The sequence below is a fragment of the Poecilia reticulata genome, linkage group LG18 (assembly GCF_000633615.1).
Source record: "Poecilia reticulata strain Guanapo linkage group LG18, Guppy_female_1.0+MT, whole genome shotgun sequence".
Lineage (NCBI taxonomy): Eukaryota > Metazoa > Chordata > Actinopteri > Cyprinodontiformes > Poeciliidae > Poecilia > Poecilia reticulata.
This window is the reverse complement of record NC_024348.1, coordinates 11,328,125-11,346,121: the sequence shown is the minus strand read 5'-3', so window position 1 is coordinate 11,346,121 and position 17,997 is coordinate 11,328,125. Positions and strand designations below refer to the sequence as shown.

The following is a 17,997-nucleotide window of genomic DNA, read 5'->3' as shown; positions in this document are numbered from 1 at the left end:
TGATAAATTTATATTTACAAAATGCATTTATAAAATAACTATCAATGAATTAATCGTTGTTTTAAGATTTATTATTGTCAAATTTTTGCTTGTACCATTTTTTGTCATATATGAAAATAATGCAGGAATGTTGAAAATGTGCAACATTCCTGCAAAGCTATGTATTTACTAATGCAATTTTTTTCTTAATTAGCTTTTTTTAAATAGTGCAAGTATCCATCCACTTATAGTAAACACTTGCTTGCAAGACTTATTTCAGAAATGAAAACAAGCCTACCATTTAAACCTCCGAAAAATATTGTGGAGATGCATTTGATTTTTCTCCAATTCTAGTTTAGACAGAACAATCTGGACGGGGGAGAACATGGAGACACGCCCTGATCGGGCAGCCTTAGCTTTAACCAGCGAGGTCCGACAGATGAAAACTTCAGGACAAGTGCGAAACTTATTGCTTCCAGAGATGGTAAGACATGAAAACATGCAGAAACGTCCAGTATCTACAGGGATTAATTAATATAATTGAGGTGAAATGTGCTCATGGACCCCGCTGTCTCATTGCATTGTATTTATCACTTGATGTGGGACAGGGAAACTGACGTAACGCTGTCACTCCAGCTGCAAGGGACCAAGCTGCTTTCCTCCAACTTATCTGGTATTTTATCGTTTCGGGCACAAATATTCCTCAAACCTTTATGTTGGATACAAATAACACCTGTTGGATCCAGTACACTAGCTAGTTTCGGTATCGATTCGAGTTAATTCCCCCGAACAGTTCATGAAAGTGGCTGAAACACGCACTCAACAGACCGGAAGCAGATACAAATTATCCTTCAAAATAAAACTACCAACGCGTCTTCGAGTGCATTTAGAATTTTACGTTGAAAACCCAGACCGGAAGTACAACTATTATTCCAAGCTAGCTTTTTTAATTATCTCAGGATCAAAATGCACAAAATACACACTCAACCAAACTTTGTCACCCCTGAAGACTTTATAAAAAGTTGGTGCTGAGAGACAAAAGCTTCCCTACCGTGTACAGAAAAAACGTAGTATAGCCGTAGTGGGTCAGTTCTATCGCTGTCAGAGGTGTCACCGCCACGGGGCTGAGCTGCGGCCGACCGGGGATCGGTATCCCGTGCGACTGCCAAGCCGGGTCCGGGAGCAGCCTCCTTTCCGCCCTCTGATTGGCCGCCAAAGCACAGCTCTTTGGTTGATTACAGTGCTGCGCTTTCCAGAAGCTGCAACACAAAGTGGAGGAATTCAAATATTCATAGTGGTCTTGGAAATAAAACATAATGTATAAATCTTACCAAAAAAAAGAAGAAAAGCTTTTTTTTAATCTAATAACTTAAAATATACAGCAAACATAGCCTGGAACGTCAGCTGAAGATAGGCACCAGCACCTCCCCACCCCACTAAGGACAAAGATGTATAGAAAATGGATGGATGGATGAAAAAATAAGAAATGTACTTTATTTTAGTGAATATACATTAAAAAATTTACTTAAAATGAATCAATGGGCTGAAGGTTGTTAATTATCAAATTTATTCAAGGTTCCTGTTGTCTTGATTGGTTATAGTTGAAATATAAATGAGGACACAGGGTTGTTTGTCCAGTGTGCCTCCATGTTGCCCTGCAATGTATTGGTGACGTGTTCAAAGTGCTTCCAGATCACCTAATGAATGACCAGTGAAATCAAGGTGAAACAGATTTACAATTTCATACTCCATGGACTTCAAACTCATCAGTTTATTTACTGACAATTCACAACACGTCTCAAGGCACTTTACAAAAACAAAAAAATTACTCATTCCAACTGAACATATATCTTAACATACATGTTAAGATATATGTTAAGATATCTTAAGTTGGTTTTAAAAGCTGTATAGGATGAAAGAGAGCAGATACACTTATTTGTAACAAACGCTCATCCAATAGCAAGAGACACTGTTAAAAAGACAGAGGCAAGTGCGTAGAAGGAAAATGTTAAGTTGATAGCAGCGATAGCTCATCCAAGGATGTAGAATACACACATGATGTAGAATACACACATAGAATAAAGTTAAAAGTTGAAATAACAAATGGTGAACAATTGTAGAATAAGATAATTTTCCAGAACAAGGAGAAAGTTATCCTCCGGCAGCCAAAACCCATAGCAGCATAACTACAGAGATAACTCAGTAGTCAATCATCAGTCACTCCTCCATGGTTATTTTCCTTTGTTGCAGTAGATTTTTATTTTCTGGAGAAAATTATCTGTAAAATATGTTATTCTAAATTGTGATAAATACACCAGAGAATGTTTCAACATAGAAGAAAATAAATTAAATTAAAGTCCGTCTTAGGAAGGGAAATAAATATTTACTTTATTCTTTTATAGATACACGAATTATACATGAAACATGATTTCATTATTTCTTGTTTGTTTTTGACGGGGGGAATAATTGACTCTGATCCTTACCGCTGGGTGGCGGTAGTGCGCACTTATGTCCCCCCTAAAACGAGAATAAGAACCATGACAACGGAAATGAGTTGTCATAAGCCGGAAGAGAGTTGGATTAGCAAACCAGAAAATCTCAAAAACTGACACCAGTGGGTCTTAATGCTTAAGAGCCACATTTAACAGCAGATATCTCTGTTTGCATGGTAAGAAACATTTTAAAAACTCGACTTTTGTTTTGTAGTCTGCTAGATCTGCATAGCTTTCGAGTTTCAGTTGACTAGCTAGCTTTTTAAGTAACTTCTTTAGCTTTTTTGTTCATCTCCGAAGCTATACATTTGTGAATCATCCAATTTATTTACAGAGCTGTCTGTCATCTTCAAATTTGATTAATTTACTCAGGGATGTTGTGTTTCACCTTTCATGACTTTTCTAACTGTAACATTAGCAAAAGATGGCTAATTCGGACTTTGTTGCATTTTATCCAGCATAGAGGCTGTGAAATGTATTCAGTTTTTTACTTAATGCAATATTGTATTTCTATAATACACATTAGTAGCAGAAAGAGAATATAGCATAAAACTAAACTAAAAAGTAGATATAACACACAATAAATCGGAGTTGAGGGAGCGGGGGGGTTAATGGCTGACTGGAAAGTACACAAAACAACATTTAATGTAATAAATGAGTCTCCTGATGGTGCAACAAAAAAAAGTTAGAAGGCATTAAATACGACTATTAATAAATACTTTACTCTGGTGCAAACGTATCCAACTCAGTCCTCTGCAACTTGGGTCCTTCTCTTTCCCAACGCACCTCCAGTCAAATAGCTGACTTCCCTTTTGGTAATGAGCCATTAATTTGATTCAGGTGTGTTGGAGAAGGTCGCAGGATGGTAGCTCTCGAGGATCAAATTTGGGAAATCCCGTAGGAACGCTTGTCTTTTTCAGACTCCAAATTTAAAGTAACATGTACAAACATTTGCTAGGAGGTAATAAATTGAAGGACAAATTTACCTGCGATGATGTGTAAAAAGTATTTTAATCATAGGTTTGAAAGTACTGCCTACTGGTGCTCACCAGTTAAGATTTCAATTGGTTCATCATTAATATATTTTGAGACTTCAGAATACAGTGAATCTCTACAGCCCATCCATCCATCCGTCCGTCCATCCATCCATCCATCCATCCATCCATCCATCCATCAATCGTCCATCCGTCCGTCCGTCCGTACATCCGTCCGTCCATCCATCCATCCATCCATCCATCCATCCATCCATTTTCTTTACACCCTTGTCCCTTAATGGGGTCAGGAGGGTTGCTGGTGCCCATCTCCAGCTACCGTTCCAGGCGAGAGGCRGGGTCACCCTGGACAGGTCGCCAGTCTGTCGCAGGGCAACACAGGGACACACAGGACAAACAACCATACATACACACACTCACACCTAGGGGCAATTTAGACAGACCAATTAACCTAACAGACATGTTTTTGGACTGTGGGAGGAAACCGGAGTACCTGGAGAAAACCCACGCATGCACAGGGAGAACATGCAAACTCCATGCAGAAAGACCCGGGCCGGGAATTGAACCCAGAACCTTCTTGCTGCAAGGCAACAGCTCTACCAACTGCGCCACTGTGCAGCCCTCTCTACAGCCCATTAGTGTTTTAAAAAAATTACACAACTTTTATTGGACCAGCTAATGTTTTTATCGATGAGACTAATTAGAATTACCTTAAATTAAACTTCTGGTGTCTAAAAAAATCTGTGGCGTCTGCTCCCTTTTACGTCTTAGCAAAACATTCTTCTAAGACCACAAAAAGCAGGAAAACATGAATGTTTTGGGGCACACCTCTTAACACACTCTTAATATGACTGAGTTTGAGGTTGTGACATTGTCACACATCGTTTCAAATAGCGAGGAATAAACACAATGTACCTTAAATGACTGGTATGATCCCGTTAATCTCATCCATCTCTGGTTTGTGCAGAACATTTTAGCTCAACATCTAAATTAGCCGTGACGTTTTGTGATTTAGCGCAAAGATTCCGCCCTAAAGTCTCCTGATTCGCTGGTTTCACTTATCTTTGGGAGAGAGGAGAGGTAGGAATGTAAAACTAGCCAAAACAAAGAGCAGCAGAAGCTCTGAATGTTTTTTACTGGACTGGAAGTGAAAACTATTCCTGGTTGTAATCATGGCTATGAACAGAAGACATTCATATACGCCCCGGGTGAGTAGCAGGTCGTACCAGTAACACGTTAAAGAATGACTTGTTTAAGACACTGATGTATTTCTTTATTTAATTAATTGGTAATTACCAGACTATTTTAATATAAATGTAAAATGATCAATGAGTTTGTTATACTCACCATTCAGGAGATGCAGTACTCAAACCTGTATATTTTTTTTCCATCAAAGCAAAATTTCAAGTCATTATTACCCAGTTTGTTGACTCATAACTTCTTGTTAGGATAATGCCAGTGTCTTGCGTTTGAAAGTAGAGGAATAATAACCCTGAAATGTTTATTTCTGGTTATACTGGTTGCATAGAATAAAATTCAGCGTGAATTTAAAGCTCGTCGTCTTTCCCCCAGACCTACTTCGCTGTTATAAGCACCTCTTTGTGTGAGACGTTGCTGTTTTTTATAGGATGTTTGTCGTAGCAGGACATATGACTGAGGATGTGATGCCGTCTCTGTTCTCAGCACCCCCAGGACTCTTGTTGAATACTTTCAATTGAATGCAGCTGTATTTTCCTGTTCATCTGGAGATATTTTCAAGTCAAATTCATAAAATAGTTTTGTATTCATGCTCCTAATAAAACATATTAAACATCCAGAGTAGACTGGGGTGAATATTTGGGGAAAAAAAAAAAAAGCAATGCATTCTCTTGAATATAACTCTTCTGCCTGCTTATTCTACTGTTTTTGTCCCATTTTACTTCACATTTCCATGGTTAATCAACTGTCTTCCCTTGTATTTGTAATCTTCCCCTCAGCTGACCAGCCCATTGATCAGCAAAATGAGCAGCACCGGATCAGTGGAGAGTGTTAAACCTCCAAAGGTAGGTTGCTTTTTCAGAAGCCATTAAGGAAAGCAAATTCAAACTTCCTCAGAGGTCAATTATTTCCATTATTCCTTCAGATCGGCTCCAAAGTCGAGGTGACTGGTAAGGGCCAGCAAGGCACCGTTGCCTACATCGGTGCCACCCTGTTTGCTTCGGGCAAATGGGTCGGCATCATTCTGGACGAGCCCAAAGGGAAGAACGACGGCACCGTGCAAGGGAAGCGCTACTTCAGCTGTGAGGAAAATCACGGGATATTTGTCAGGTCATCCCAGGTCAGTGATGAACCATTACTCACCACCAGGGGGAGTCCACAGGGTGTTTAGTTTTCAGATGAGGAGCACTTCATCTTGAGAAACTAAAAGGAGAATTTCAGATTAATCAGGTATTTTGCTGCTGCCCAGATGCAAACAAGAAAATCAAGCCTCTTTTCTAAAATAAACATGTAGTTCATTCTTTTCATGTCCCTGTAAGCAAAATATACCAGTTTGATAGGTTAGTGCATGACTTTTTAGCTTTTGCAAGGTTTAATATTGTAAATTTATTATTTGAGGTCTTTAAATTTAAAATGAATAAAACTGATGAGAATTTGTCCTGTGCTGCTGTCATATAGGGTGAGTTCAGGTGACATTAGAAAAGTTCTGTGCAAAAAATAAATTGGCATATTTAAATCAACAATAATGATAAACAAAATTAATCTACAATGAAAAAAAAAGTTTAATAATGACTACATTTCTTTCCTCTGTTAAACTTATAATTATAAAACGTGCAACACCAATTAGTAATTATATTTATAGTGGTTTCCTCTCTTCCTGGGCCACTTTTACTATCAATATCTCTAATACCGCTACATTTTCTAACATGTAATTTTATACAAATTATCTCACTTCTTTCAGCATTGTTAATCAGTCCGTCTTCTCTATCTGGTGTTTATCTCTGTGCAGATCCAAGTCATTGATGACGGCTCCGCTGCCACCTCACCGGAAACCCCTGACGCCAGCTTGGCGAAGACGCTCAAACAAAAAGGTGAGAAACGACCACGGACATTTCCAACGGGGATGTTTGTTAACGTCAGAAGGAATTACAAAGGTCATCATTTGTCTCTCCAGACATTCCTGAGACTCCCAAAACATCAAAGCAGGTAAAGGAGATTTATCCACATTGTTTCTATTTCCTGTTGTTTTTAGAAAGTTTAACTCTTTGGAAATTCAGCTAGTTTGAGCTTGTTGAAGGTAATAAAGTAACCCAACATGCTGAAATGATGTAAGCTCCATTTCTGAATTTTTATCTGAGAAAAAAATTGTCCGAGTCGGTTGTCGGCGTTTAAATTGACTTCTCTTCGTTTTTCTCAATACTGTTTGCAGACACCAGCGAACGTTAAGAAGGTATTGATGTTTGAATTCAGCGCTTTTGCTTCGCCTCGTTTTTTCTTTGTCACACTAACGTAGTAATTAATCTCTTTCTTTTGAGCTATTCCGTCTTTTTTTTTTTTTCTTTACTTGCACGGACGTTCAACATTCTTGTTGTTCCCACCTTGGTTTTTTATATTTATATTCCAGTGGTGGCTCCTGTCCACACTAAAACCATTTTTCCTGGATGTTGCTGCATGAATTCACGTTTTTTTTCTGTCTGTTTTGCTTTAAATCTAGAAGGCCACCGCTCAAAGGGCACTAAATTATGCATGCAGCAACTTGTGATCAGTCTGTATGATTTAACATTGATTAATATGCTTTTTACCTGCTTCTAATCTTCTGTTGTCCTTCATTGCTGAATGTGTGTGTGCCTGTTTCCTTGCTTGCGGGTGTGTGAGAATCCGCCCTTTCCTTCAACTCTCTTCCTCCTTCCCAGTCCTCTGCCCGCCGCTCGGCAAAGGTGAGCCCCTTCAAAGCAGACAGGACAGCTGAGGTTAACGACAAAGACGTGGGCTTTTTGTTTTTAGAGCAAATGTTTGCTGTAACAAATCAGGAGGTCCTACAGAAATGAAATAATATCCATATTGCATGAATATAGTTGAGTCACTTTTTAGATTTGACTGTAAGTATTTGAACGTTTATTTCTTATTTTCATCCAGATGTTTTGCTTCCGGGTGTGGAATATCAAGAAAAGTAAATAGTTAATCAAGAAGTCTGTGCTTTACTTATAATATTCCGCATGGGATGTGAAATTTGCTCCGTGCCGCGGTTTCCTATCGCCTGACCATCTTCGGTTGAATTTTTAATATATTTTGCGAACTACACCATGTGGTCAAATGAGCATTAACCAAATTGATCACAAAACACTCGTCGGTTTAGCTCTCGACAGGTTCGCCACAGTCAACCTTTATCAGATCAGACCGAGTGTCTGCATAGCGTAGCATGAAATTAAGCAATTGCGATATCCGAGTACCATCGCTTTACCCCAATATATATATATTTTTTAAACGATATTCATTTTTCAAAAGGCCTGAGCCTCAGAGAAACTGATGTCAGAACATCTCGCATGTTCTAGTTTATGATTCTATCCTAAAACACTTCTACATTCAAACAATGGAGTGTTTTTCATATTATCTTTAGATGAGGATGGTGAGTATATTCTAACACAACAGGTTGATGTTACTATGAATAAAGCCATATAAGGATAAGCTTTAGCATGTAGCTAACATTCTCTAATCGTCCTCTGCTAGTGGAGCACGCCCGGTCTCTCGCCTGCTACCTCCCTCCCCTCCCTCTTGCCTCGTCCCAGCCGCCCCAGCATAAAGCTCCTGGTACGCTCTCTTTCAATCAGGCACCTGCCGTGTCGCTTCACAAGGTGGCCGGTGTGGCAACGATTGCATTTTTTTTTTCTTGTCCTGCACTGGTCTTTTGGAGTGTGTTGGCTGCGTTTCCATTACCAACGTGTGCAAAACTTTTTCAGTATTATCTGACGGTCAAAACAACACAATTTAGCAATTGTGGCATTTCTGTACAACAAGAAATACGATTTAAATCACACATGAAGTCATTAAAAAATGATTGATGTAAACACTTACATGCGATATATTAATACTTCACTAGCACTCAGCCATCAGAGGAGACGTCAGCGTTTTATTCAGGTGTCGTTTTGGGTAAGTTGTAGTTTGTGGTTTTTACAGAAGAGCTACTGATTCAACACATCTGAACTTTTGATCAACTGTGCAGTGCTGAGAGATCTCTTGAGTCCAAAGAGGCCAGTACCTACAAACAAGCACTTTGCAGCTGTTTACAAACTGGCATGACGTGAAAAATGTTTTCATTGCAGTTTTGCAAAATACATCAATCAAAAGATTATCCTAGCGTATAATCTTAAACAAAAAAACGTGAGATTTTTTTTTAATTGCCGTGTTCTCAATCCACAAGTTTAGTTTCATAATACCAATTTGTGCCATTTTAGGGTCAATGGAAACGCAGCTAGTGAGTTTTCTTCCAAACTTGGGAAGTGATGGTTCTTCTCCTGGTGGAAACAAGAGTAGTGTTCACTGAGTCATTCCAAGATGCTCACTATAGGGAAAAGACTGTCTAAAATAGCCAATTATCAACCTTTTCCCTTCCTTAACAAACCCGTTTCAATCAACAGGCATCTCGTGAGAGCCTAGCAGCCCCTCTGCTTGGAGATATCAGTGAGGTGAGCCTGTCCTCCCAGCAGGTGGCGCTGGCTGCCCCTGTTACACCTCAGCCAAGCAGCTCTCCTGCATCTGTGGCTCCTCAAGCTCCAGTCACTCTCGGCAAGGTGAGAAGAACCGGGTCGTGTTTCCTCGTCGCACATTTCATTAGTTTTTCTTTCTCCATCCTCCTCATCGTGTTTAATTTCTGTTGCATTTCATCCATGTTGCTGTTTAAGCAGGTGGAACCTGCCATTTCCAAGCAGGTAGAGTTCCTCTAAGGCTTCCTGCATGCTGGCATGAGTTTTCTTCCAAACTCAGAGTAACTCGGATGTCTCCGGAGCAAAACGTCTGGCGACATCTAAGAACTCCTTGCATTTAATTGACATGATGCCACCTTCCTGTCAGTTCAGTGTGTTTGTCAGCAGCTGATTGGCAGTCGCAGCCAAAGATTATTGCATCAAGCTGGTTCCAAAACAATAAGTGTGAGCTCCGGCTACAAATTAGTACAGTTTCTTTGTAATGTGGTAAGTTTTCAGGCATGTGGTACAAATATTCAGGGAATCCAGAAAAAGTTATGTCTGGATTCCCAGGAAAGTTATCGTCTGCTGCACGTTCCACAAATTGTGCCGGCAAAAGATTTCTGAGTGGGACAGACGGACCGTTGAGAGACTTTGATATCGTACCGTGTTGTTTAACAAACAAAACTAATATTAACAGCCACCAGGGAGCAGAAAACCAAAGGGATATTGAAGGTAAAACAAATAGAGAGAATTCCCCAGCCTTCATGGTCCTGAGACATTCCCCAAATGTCTCGGGTAAACCTTCACACAACCTTCACCAGGATAACCTTGTTTGTTTATCGGCGGTTGAGCGATCTCGCTGTGGCGTCATGTCAGTTGTGAGCATGTATTGTTCTGCTTTCAAGGACAAATCATCCCTCATTGCATTGTGTTGTTTTAAGAAGAGGGGATCTTCAAGGGTTGAAAGACTCACTCTGGGTTTTTTCATGGTGGGACCTAATAACAGTCTCTTGCTGTTATCTAGTTTCAGTCCTAAAGAGACGTAATTTTGTTTCTTACTCAGGAGGAAGACTCGCTGCGAACTCTCGTAAAGGATCTGGAGGAGAAGCTGGAGACTCTGAAGATAAAACGAATGGAGGACAAGGCCAAGCTGAAGGAGCTGGAGAAGTACAAGATCCAGCTGGAGCAGCTGCAGGAGTGGAAGACCAAGATCCAGGAGCAGCAGGCGGATCTGCAGAAGCAGCTCAAAGAGGCCAAAAAGGTGTTTTATCCACTCATTTTACCTCAGAACATTGTCTAAAAAGAATTCACACCATTTTCAGATTTGGTCACGTCGCCGCCAATTTATGTTGGACTTTCTTGTAGGGATGAATCATTTCATTATAGTTCTGGATGTGTTTTTAGAGTCACTCCAGTATATTAATCTCAGTTCTTCCTGTCCAAATCGTCACCATTTTGTGTTAGTCTTCATTAGAAAACCTCAATGTGACACAGTGAGGTGTGATAGTTCATGTTTCAAACTATTATTAACTATGATACTTTAATGAATGAAATAACTGAAACGCAGTTTGTTTTTTACCTTGTGACTTCGTAGGAAGCCCGGGAGGCGCAGGAGGCCAAAGACCGCTACATGGAGGAGATGGCGGACACGGCAGACGCCATCGAGATGGCAACGCTGGACAAAGAGATGGCCGAAGAGCGAGCGGAGTCGCTGCAAGTGGAGGTGGACTCGCTGAAGGAGAGAGTAGAGGAGCTCTCTATGGACCTGGAGATCCTCAGGCATGAGATCTCAGAGAAAGGTAGGAGAGGAGCTGCGTTAAATGACGTTGAGCCTCAAAGCGACTAATTTAACTCTGTAACCTTAATAGGTACAGATGGAGCCGCCTCCAGTTATCAAGTCAAACAGCTGGAGGAGCAGAACAGCAGGCTGAAGGAAGCCTTGGTCAGGTAAGAACCTATGAAAAAAATCTCAACAGAGAAGAAATAATGTTTAAGTCTCGAATCAGAATGGATTAAGCTAAATGTTAGCCGTTTTTGTTTTTGCTCAGGATGCGCGACCTGTCGGCCTCGGAGAAACAGGAACACGTGAAGCTGCAGAAGCAGATGGAGAAGAAGAACACGGAGCTGGAGACTCTGAGGACTCAGAAGGAAAAACTGCAGGAGGAACTCAAACAGGCCGAAGCCACAGTGGACGAACTGAAGGAGCAGGTGGAGCAGCGTCTGCTTTTAGAGAGCAAATGACGTCTGTGTCAAGTGAAAACGTGCGACTGTGTTTGTGCAAACATTCCTCAGGTGGACGCTGCTCTGGGGTCAGAGGAGATGGTGGAGACTCTGACTGAGAGGAACCTGGACCTGGAGGAGAAAGTCAGGGAGATGAGAGAGACGGTCACCGACCTGGTCAGTTCTGCTGTTTGTTTTTGAAATGTTCACAAATTACGGTTTTGTTTTTACACTCAGGAAATGAAAGTAAAACATTTCACTGTCTAAAATCCATAGAAAATGAAAATGCCTTTAAAAAAAATGTTAACGTGTAATTAATTTGTATTTTAAAATTTAATCAGACAAAAAAAAATAGGCATTTTAAGTTTCATCTAAGTCTCTTATTGGTGGAGAAGTTGCACTGAAATGTGTTTGGGCTTTCAAAATAAGTCTCTTTTTATTTTTTGGATGATTGCAAGAGTGATTTTCACATCAGTAAAAGAGCTAAACCTGTGTGAAAAGGGCTTGTTACGCTGTTTAAAATAATGCTGAGCTATTTTTAAAAATATTCGCCCCTTTTTATACAAAAAATCATTGCAAAAGGAAGATCCTAAATGTTAATATGCTAAAAGCTGTGATGGGAATATTTTCAGAAGACTTACAAAGATTGGACTGTTACTATAAAAGTGTTCAGACCTCTTTTGAAAATTCCTAATGATGCTGAGAAGTTCAGATGAAATCTGATGAGCGTTGGGTGTAAACGGTCATTAAGGTTTAGCTAGTGAGCCACTAGAATGCTTTGTTTTCTAGTCGATTTTCTCCCGAATTGACAGGAAGCCATCAATGAAATGAACGACGAGCTGCAGGAAAACGCCAGAGAGACGGAGATGGAGCTGAGGGAGCAGCTGGACCTGAGCACTGCGAAGGTTCGGGAGGCAGAGAAGAAGGTGGAGGCTGCTCAGGAGACTGTGGCCGACTACCAGCACACCATCAGCAAATACAGAGATCTCACTGCCTCGCTTCAGGTGGGTGGAATCGGAGGGACTCATCGCGGTGTGCGTTGGCGTGAAATGATGAATTAAGGGTGTGTTGTCGTTTGGTCATTTTAGGAAGCCAACAGGGAGCTGATCAGTCAGCAGAGTGCAAACACAGAGCAAACCCAGCAGCCGTCTGCTGAGCTGTTCGACTTCAAGATCAAGTTTGCTGAGACCAAAGCCTATGCGAAGGTTTGAGATCAGATTAATTAATTAATCTGAGATTATCTGTGATGTTGGCTCACATTCTGATCTAAAACATACATGGGTGTGTTTGTGTGTGTTCAGGCCATTGAGATGGAGCTGAGGAAAATGGAGGTGGCTCAGGCGAACAGACAGGTGTCGCTGCTCACCTCCTTCATGCCGGACTCCTTCCTCCGTCACGGCGGAGACCACGACTGCATTCTGGTGCTGCTGCTCATCCCCAGGCTCATCTGTAAGGTACGAACCGCCACCACGTTCGCTTTGATTTGCAGCCATCTTGTGTTTTGCCAACCGGTTTTTGCGTTCTCTCTTGTTAAGGCCGAGCTGATCAGTAAACAGGCTCACGAGAAGTTTGACCTGAGCGGCGGTCTGGTCCAGGGAACGGCGCTCAGAGGACCACCAGGAGAGCAGCGCAGCTTCGCCTCAGGCCTGGTCTACTCCCTCGGCCTGCTGCAGGCCACCCTGCACAAATACGAGCAGTAAGCGCATAGATGCATCTAACTAACAACTCTGAGGTATCAAATATAATCAACAAGCTTGTTCGAGATCAGATACACTGTATAAAAACAACAACAAAAAAACTTTGGCGGTGAAAGCAGAATGAGCCGCAACAAAACATTCTCCAGAACCACAAACCCATTAGCTTCAATGGTCTCTGTTCTTTTCTATTCACCTGTTGTTCTTGGTTTCTAGAGCTCTGAACTCCTGCAGCGTGGAGGTTTTCAAACGAATGGGAACGCTTTACAGTGAAATGAGCTTCCATGAGCGCTCGCTGGATTACTTCATTGACTTGCTGCATAAAGATCAACTGGACGAGACTGTTCAGGTGGAACCCCTTACGAAGGCCATCAAATACTACCAGGTAGGAGCGAGTTGAACAACAAACCATGTTTAAAGATTTGTATCATCCTTGACTTGCACTTTGGGGGCACACAAAGTCAGTCCTTTGGACATCCCTGCTCTTAAACTGTTATGTATCTGTAACTGGGCTGTTTTATTTAATAAAGTAAGGCGTAGAAATTGTCATCCAAGTGGAATCATACCAATACCAAACATATTTTACACATTTTGTCTCCTAGCAACTGTACAGCGTCCATTTGGCAGATCAGGATGAGGACTGCACCGTGCAGCTGGCGGATCACATCAAGGTACTTCAACTCTTATTCAGAAGAAGTAAAGTTTTGAAATTTAAATTGATGACAAATGCAGTTTTATCCGTAAAAGGGTATTGTTAAATGTTCCTAATTTTCTGCCCTCAGTTCACCCAGGGAGCCCTGGACTGCATGGGGGTGGAGGTGGCGCGCCTGCGGGCGTTCCTGGCAGCAGGACAGGAGAGCTCAGGCCTCGCCGTCCTCCTGAAGGACCTGGACACTTCCTGCTCAGACATCAGACAGTTCTGTAAGAAGATCCGCCGCCGTATGCCTGGAACGGACGTAGCTGGAGTCCCTGCTGCCCTCAGCTTCGGGTCACAGGTGCAGAAAGACGCAGGACGACCGTCGGCCAGAGGACGTCGCCGATGCCTTCTTAAATGTATACAGTAACGCTGTTTTTGATTAACTTTGCTGCGTCGCCCATCAGGTGTCCGAGTCGCTGACGGAGTGCAGGCGACAGCTGACCCGCGTGGTGGCGGTTCTGCAGGAAGTGGCTGCAGCCGGGGCTCAGATGGTGGCTCCGCTGGCAGAGCAGGAGGGCCTCAACGCCCTGAAGCTGGAGGACATCACTTACAAGGCTGCAGAGCAGGTGGTCACACCGGAGTTTTATATCCCGCATCATAACTACAAGCATGTCGAGGCGCAGGGCTGGGCGATGTGGCTTAAATATCAAATCTAAGAGTTTTTCAAACCACATTCAATTTTAATCCATTTCTTCTTGCTTTTATTTTTAAAGAAGAATTTACAAAAGACAGAAAATATTTTCAAAAAGTGGGTTTCATTTCAGTCATCTCTTCTGTCAATTGTACGACAAAGTTTTAGGAAATTTTACTTTTAATCACAAGAGTAACTCATAATATTACCAGATAAAAACATTGTAAAATTACAAGAAAAAGATGAAAGATGGCGGCCCTGAGCACGCTGACATCACTGAATTATTTCTAAAAAGAATTTACACATGAAAAGTGATTTTTCTCCTAATAGTTTGTGATTCTAGTTATATTGGTAATTCCTCCACTAAACTATCTCTGACACACACATTTTCTCTAAGGTGTTTGGCTCCCAGGGTGTGAACGGCCCAGAGCTTCTGCGACAGTCCTGCGGCTCTGTCATCACAACCATGAACAAGATGGCTACCGCGATGCAGGAAGGAGAGTACGATGCCGAGAAACCGCAAGGAAAGGTATTCTGAGTCAGTGCAGTGTGCCGTCTAAGCACATGCTTGTTGTTCATCCTAACCTTCATCCTTCTCTTCAGGCTCCGCCGGTGGAGAAGCGAGCCGCCATCGTCAGAGCGGAGATGACCGACGCAGAAGGTCTGGGAGTCAAACTAGAAGACAGAGAAACCGTCATTAAGGAGCTCAAGAAATCCCTCAAGATTAAGGTGACAAGTGTTTCCTTTTCACATTGTTCCAGTACAGCCACTAACTTGAGTTTTTGCATCATGGAGACACCGACTCAGTTTGAGCTGCTATACAAAGAATGAGAGAAACTCCAAGTGTGTCATAAACTGCAGGAGGTATGAAAACTTTTGCAAACCACTAGGAGCTGCGACTGTCCTTGTTCCCAGGGCGAGGAGCTGAGCGAAGCCAACGTCCGCCTCAGCCTCCTGGAGAAGAAGCTGGACACGTCCACCAAGGACGCAGACGAACGCGTGGAGAAGATTCAGACCAAACTCGATGACAACCTCGCCCTGCTCAAGAAGAAAGAGAAGTAAGGAATGATTTCAACTCGGCAACCGTGTTTTTTTTTTTTTGGGGCGTCTTATTTACCTCCCCCCTCCACTGTGCTCAGGGAGTTTGAGGAGACGATGGATGCTCTGCAGGCGGATATCGACCAGCTGGAGGCAGAAAAGGCAGAGCTGAAGCAACGCATCCAAAACCAGTCAAAGATGACGATCGAAGGGCTGAGAGGCTCTCCGGGTTCAGGAATCGCCTCCATCGTTCAGGGATCTACGAGTTCGTGCTCGTCTTTTTTTTTCTAGAACAGGAAGTTTTGGTCAACTTTGACAGGCTTGTTTACGTTTAGAAAATATCAGAATAAATATTTTCAGCATTTCTTTTCTCCCGCAGGTCTGCCTCCAACCCTGGCAGGGCCAACGCAGGTGGTGGACTCCCCTCTCCTCCGACAGCAGCTTGAGGTCCAGAGACTGGGCATTAAATACCTGAAGAATGAAAACAACAGGCTCAAGGTAAACTCGGCTTCAGTTTGATATCTGAGTACCGGTGAGAAATAGATCAACTTCATTGATTTATCAAAACTTTGGTTTTTGAAGATTTTGGAAAATCTGGATTTTTTTTTTTCTTTTCCACCAACACACTCCTTTGGTTTCTGTGGTTCAAAGTTCAAAGTGATGTCATCCTGCCTATGGCAGCCATCTTTTTTTGACAACCAGGTGTTAGTTTGTGTTTATTTGTACTTTGAATTCAGGTCAACTCTACAACAAAATATTAGGGTCAGATTAAGATTTTTATTTTTTCCAAAAATGAAGTCAGTGTTAGAAGAATACAGTCAAAATAACAAAAGAATAGTCATAATTTTATGAAAACTCCCAACACAAAAAATAAAGCTAATTATTCAACCTTTTTCTCATTAGAACGACTCGAAATGTTAAGATGTTCTGGTAAAATTTCATCTTTAATGTGATACCACTATACTTGTAATACTATTAATAATCTTGATGCTAGGGTAATCACACCCTCGTACAACTTCCAGAAAGGGTGATTGAAATAAAAACTACTTTTGAAAATATTTTCTGTCATTTCTAATTTCCTTTTTAGAAAAAAAAAAAAAGCAGATCTAGTATGAAAAAAATCTGAGGTTTTGTTTTCAAGTCATATCTCCCAGCCCTATGTCTTTGTGTTAAATTCCAGCTTTTGGTATGATGACCCACTTTGTGTGTATTTGACTGACAGGCGGAGAAGATGAAGGCTCAGCTCGCGTCCCTGCCTCCACTGTGCCCTCCGAAACTCCCACAGGTGTCCAAAGAAAGCTCATCTCCAGAGGGACTGAACACGGGGATCTACCGCAGGACCGACCAGCTGCTGGCCACCCTGCTGAAGCTGAGCGCAGAGGTTAAGGTGGTGGACATCACAGGGAAGACAGCAGGTGACTGGCGTACAGAACAGTTTTCCACTTTGTCTCAGATTCAAGCACTTCTATGTAGCTTTTGAAAACCATTTTCTACCACATAAAATGCATTGAAGTTTGATTCTGATGCAACAATGTGAAAACGTTCTTGGTTTCTTTCCTGCCTCATAGTCAGCGCCAGCGCTCAGCTGCTGGAGCAAACGGCTCGTCTGAAGAACCTCAAAGACGCCCTGGACAAACTGCAGGTACCTCTTGCACTCAGGGTCCATTTACACCAGCTCTTTTTGCTATGATAGACCTGTAGTCGGTTTGCCTTGAAACTCTGGTTCATTTGGGCACTTGTAAATAAATTCTGCCGTTGTTCGAATGCATATGTGAACGCCAATCAAATCAGAAACTGCTCCAAAAGCAGGGAACAAACTATAGCGCAGGACATTCTTGGTAAATGCAACCAAAACAAACATGGGAGTCGAGGAAACTGGTTTCTCAAAGGGTTTTGTTCATGTGAAAGTGAATCACACCAGCTGAAAATATAACAAACGTTGCAACTTTGACCAAAGTCCGGTAGACGATCAGGTGTGAAAACATCCCAAAACTTATTCACTGATTGAAACCTTTGTTTCAGGGTGAGGTGGCTGAACATGTGGTTTCAAACCAGCCAGGAGCAAAGGCTTCCTCAGACTTCGCCACATTCCCAGCGTCCTCTTTCATTAAGGTACAGCTACAGTAAACGCTTTTAGAAACTGATTCTCTTTGTGCATCTGGGTTAAACTCTGTTTTTTCTCAGGCTAAGGAAGAGAAGCAAGGAGGAACGGTTTTTGTGGGTCGTGTTGCCATCCCGTGCACCCGCGGTCAGGAGCAAGTCCACCGCCTCGTCCTGTCGCAGCAGCAGCTGCAGCAAGTGCACAACCTCCTCATGGTCTAAAACCAGAGCTACCAGTGCTGAAGACCCTCCCACTCCACCCAGCACTTCTCCTTAGCATTCTTGTTTCTTTTCAATACTACACTCAGGAATCTGTGTCCTGTTAAAGCACTAATACTTATTTAATGCCAGACTCCAGAATGTCATGTTATGAAGATGTTCATTTAAACTTTGAGGCTTTGCCAATGTGTTCAAGTCAACTTTTCTTGTCTCTTCAACCTTTGAATACATTTGTATTTGTAATTCTGAATTAAAAGCATTTCACTTTAACAGCC

The 17,997-nt window shown here is 41.9% G+C and overlaps 2 protein-coding genes across 11 annotated transcripts in view; one reads left to right on the top strand and one right to left on the bottom strand.

Moving 5' to 3' along the window:
• The window catches only part of tdrd7b (tudor domain containing 7 b), an 18,022-nt gene extending 14,731 nt beyond the window's left edge, over positions 1 to 3,291 (bottom strand). Inside the window, exons 1-2 of one of the 2 annotated variants that reach the window (XM_008435540.2) lie at positions 3,191 to 3,291; positions 1,031 to 1,238 (exon numbers count right to left, since the gene is read on the bottom strand). The gene's annotated coding sequence lies outside the window, so the exon portion shown is untranslated. The remainder of the gene's footprint in view (positions 1 to 1,030; positions 1,239 to 3,190) is intronic. The other variant, XM_008435541.1, reaches the window with a different exon arrangement.
• LOC103480555 (dynactin subunit 1-like) lies at positions 2,535 to 17,997 on the top strand. 9 transcript variants are annotated; one of them, XM_017310531.1, is made up of 32 exons: positions 2,536 to 2,647; positions 5,440 to 5,505; positions 5,586 to 5,780; positions 6,450 to 6,531; positions 6,615 to 6,646; positions 6,870 to 6,890; positions 7,354 to 7,377; positions 8,168 to 8,248; positions 9,076 to 9,228; positions 9,343 to 9,366; positions 10,187 to 10,384; positions 10,718 to 10,922; positions 10,992 to 11,070; positions 11,172 to 11,331; positions 11,416 to 11,520; positions 12,156 to 12,347; positions 12,432 to 12,548; positions 12,645 to 12,797; positions 12,879 to 13,039; positions 13,254 to 13,422; positions 13,640 to 13,708; positions 13,820 to 14,032; positions 14,139 to 14,300; positions 14,763 to 14,894; positions 14,969 to 15,094; positions 15,281 to 15,423; positions 15,505 to 15,668; positions 15,783 to 15,901; positions 16,626 to 16,818; positions 16,972 to 17,045; positions 17,426 to 17,515; positions 17,588 to 17,997. In XM_017310531.1, exons 1-32 carry the CDS (start codon positions 2,645 to 2,647, stop codon positions 17,723 to 17,725), a joined length of 3,843 nt encoding a protein of 1,280 aa, XP_017166020.1. In that variant the 5' UTR covers positions 2,536 to 2,644; the 3' UTR covers positions 17,726 to 17,997. The 9 variants fall into 9 exon arrangements, with proteins under 9 accessions (XP_017166023.1, XP_017166020.1, XP_008433769.1 ...); XM_008435547.2 differs by having other exon boundaries at positions 9,340 to 9,366; XM_017310534.1 differs by lacking the exon at positions 7,354 to 7,377 and having other exon boundaries at positions 2,535 to 2,647; positions 17,588 to 17,725.

What these genes read in the sequence shown, in the direction of transcription:
- LOC103480555 (XM_008435547.2), top strand. An exon ending in TGGACGAACTGAAGGAGCAG is followed by an intron (nt 11,332 to 11,415) that starts GTGGAGCAGCGT and finishes AACATTCCTCAG; the next exon opens with GTGGACGCTGCTCTGGGGTC. An exon ending in ACCCTGCACAAATACGAGCA is followed by an intron (nt 13,040 to 13,253) that starts GTAAGCGCATAG and finishes CTTGGTTTCTAG; the next exon opens with AGCTCTGAACTCCTGCAGCG.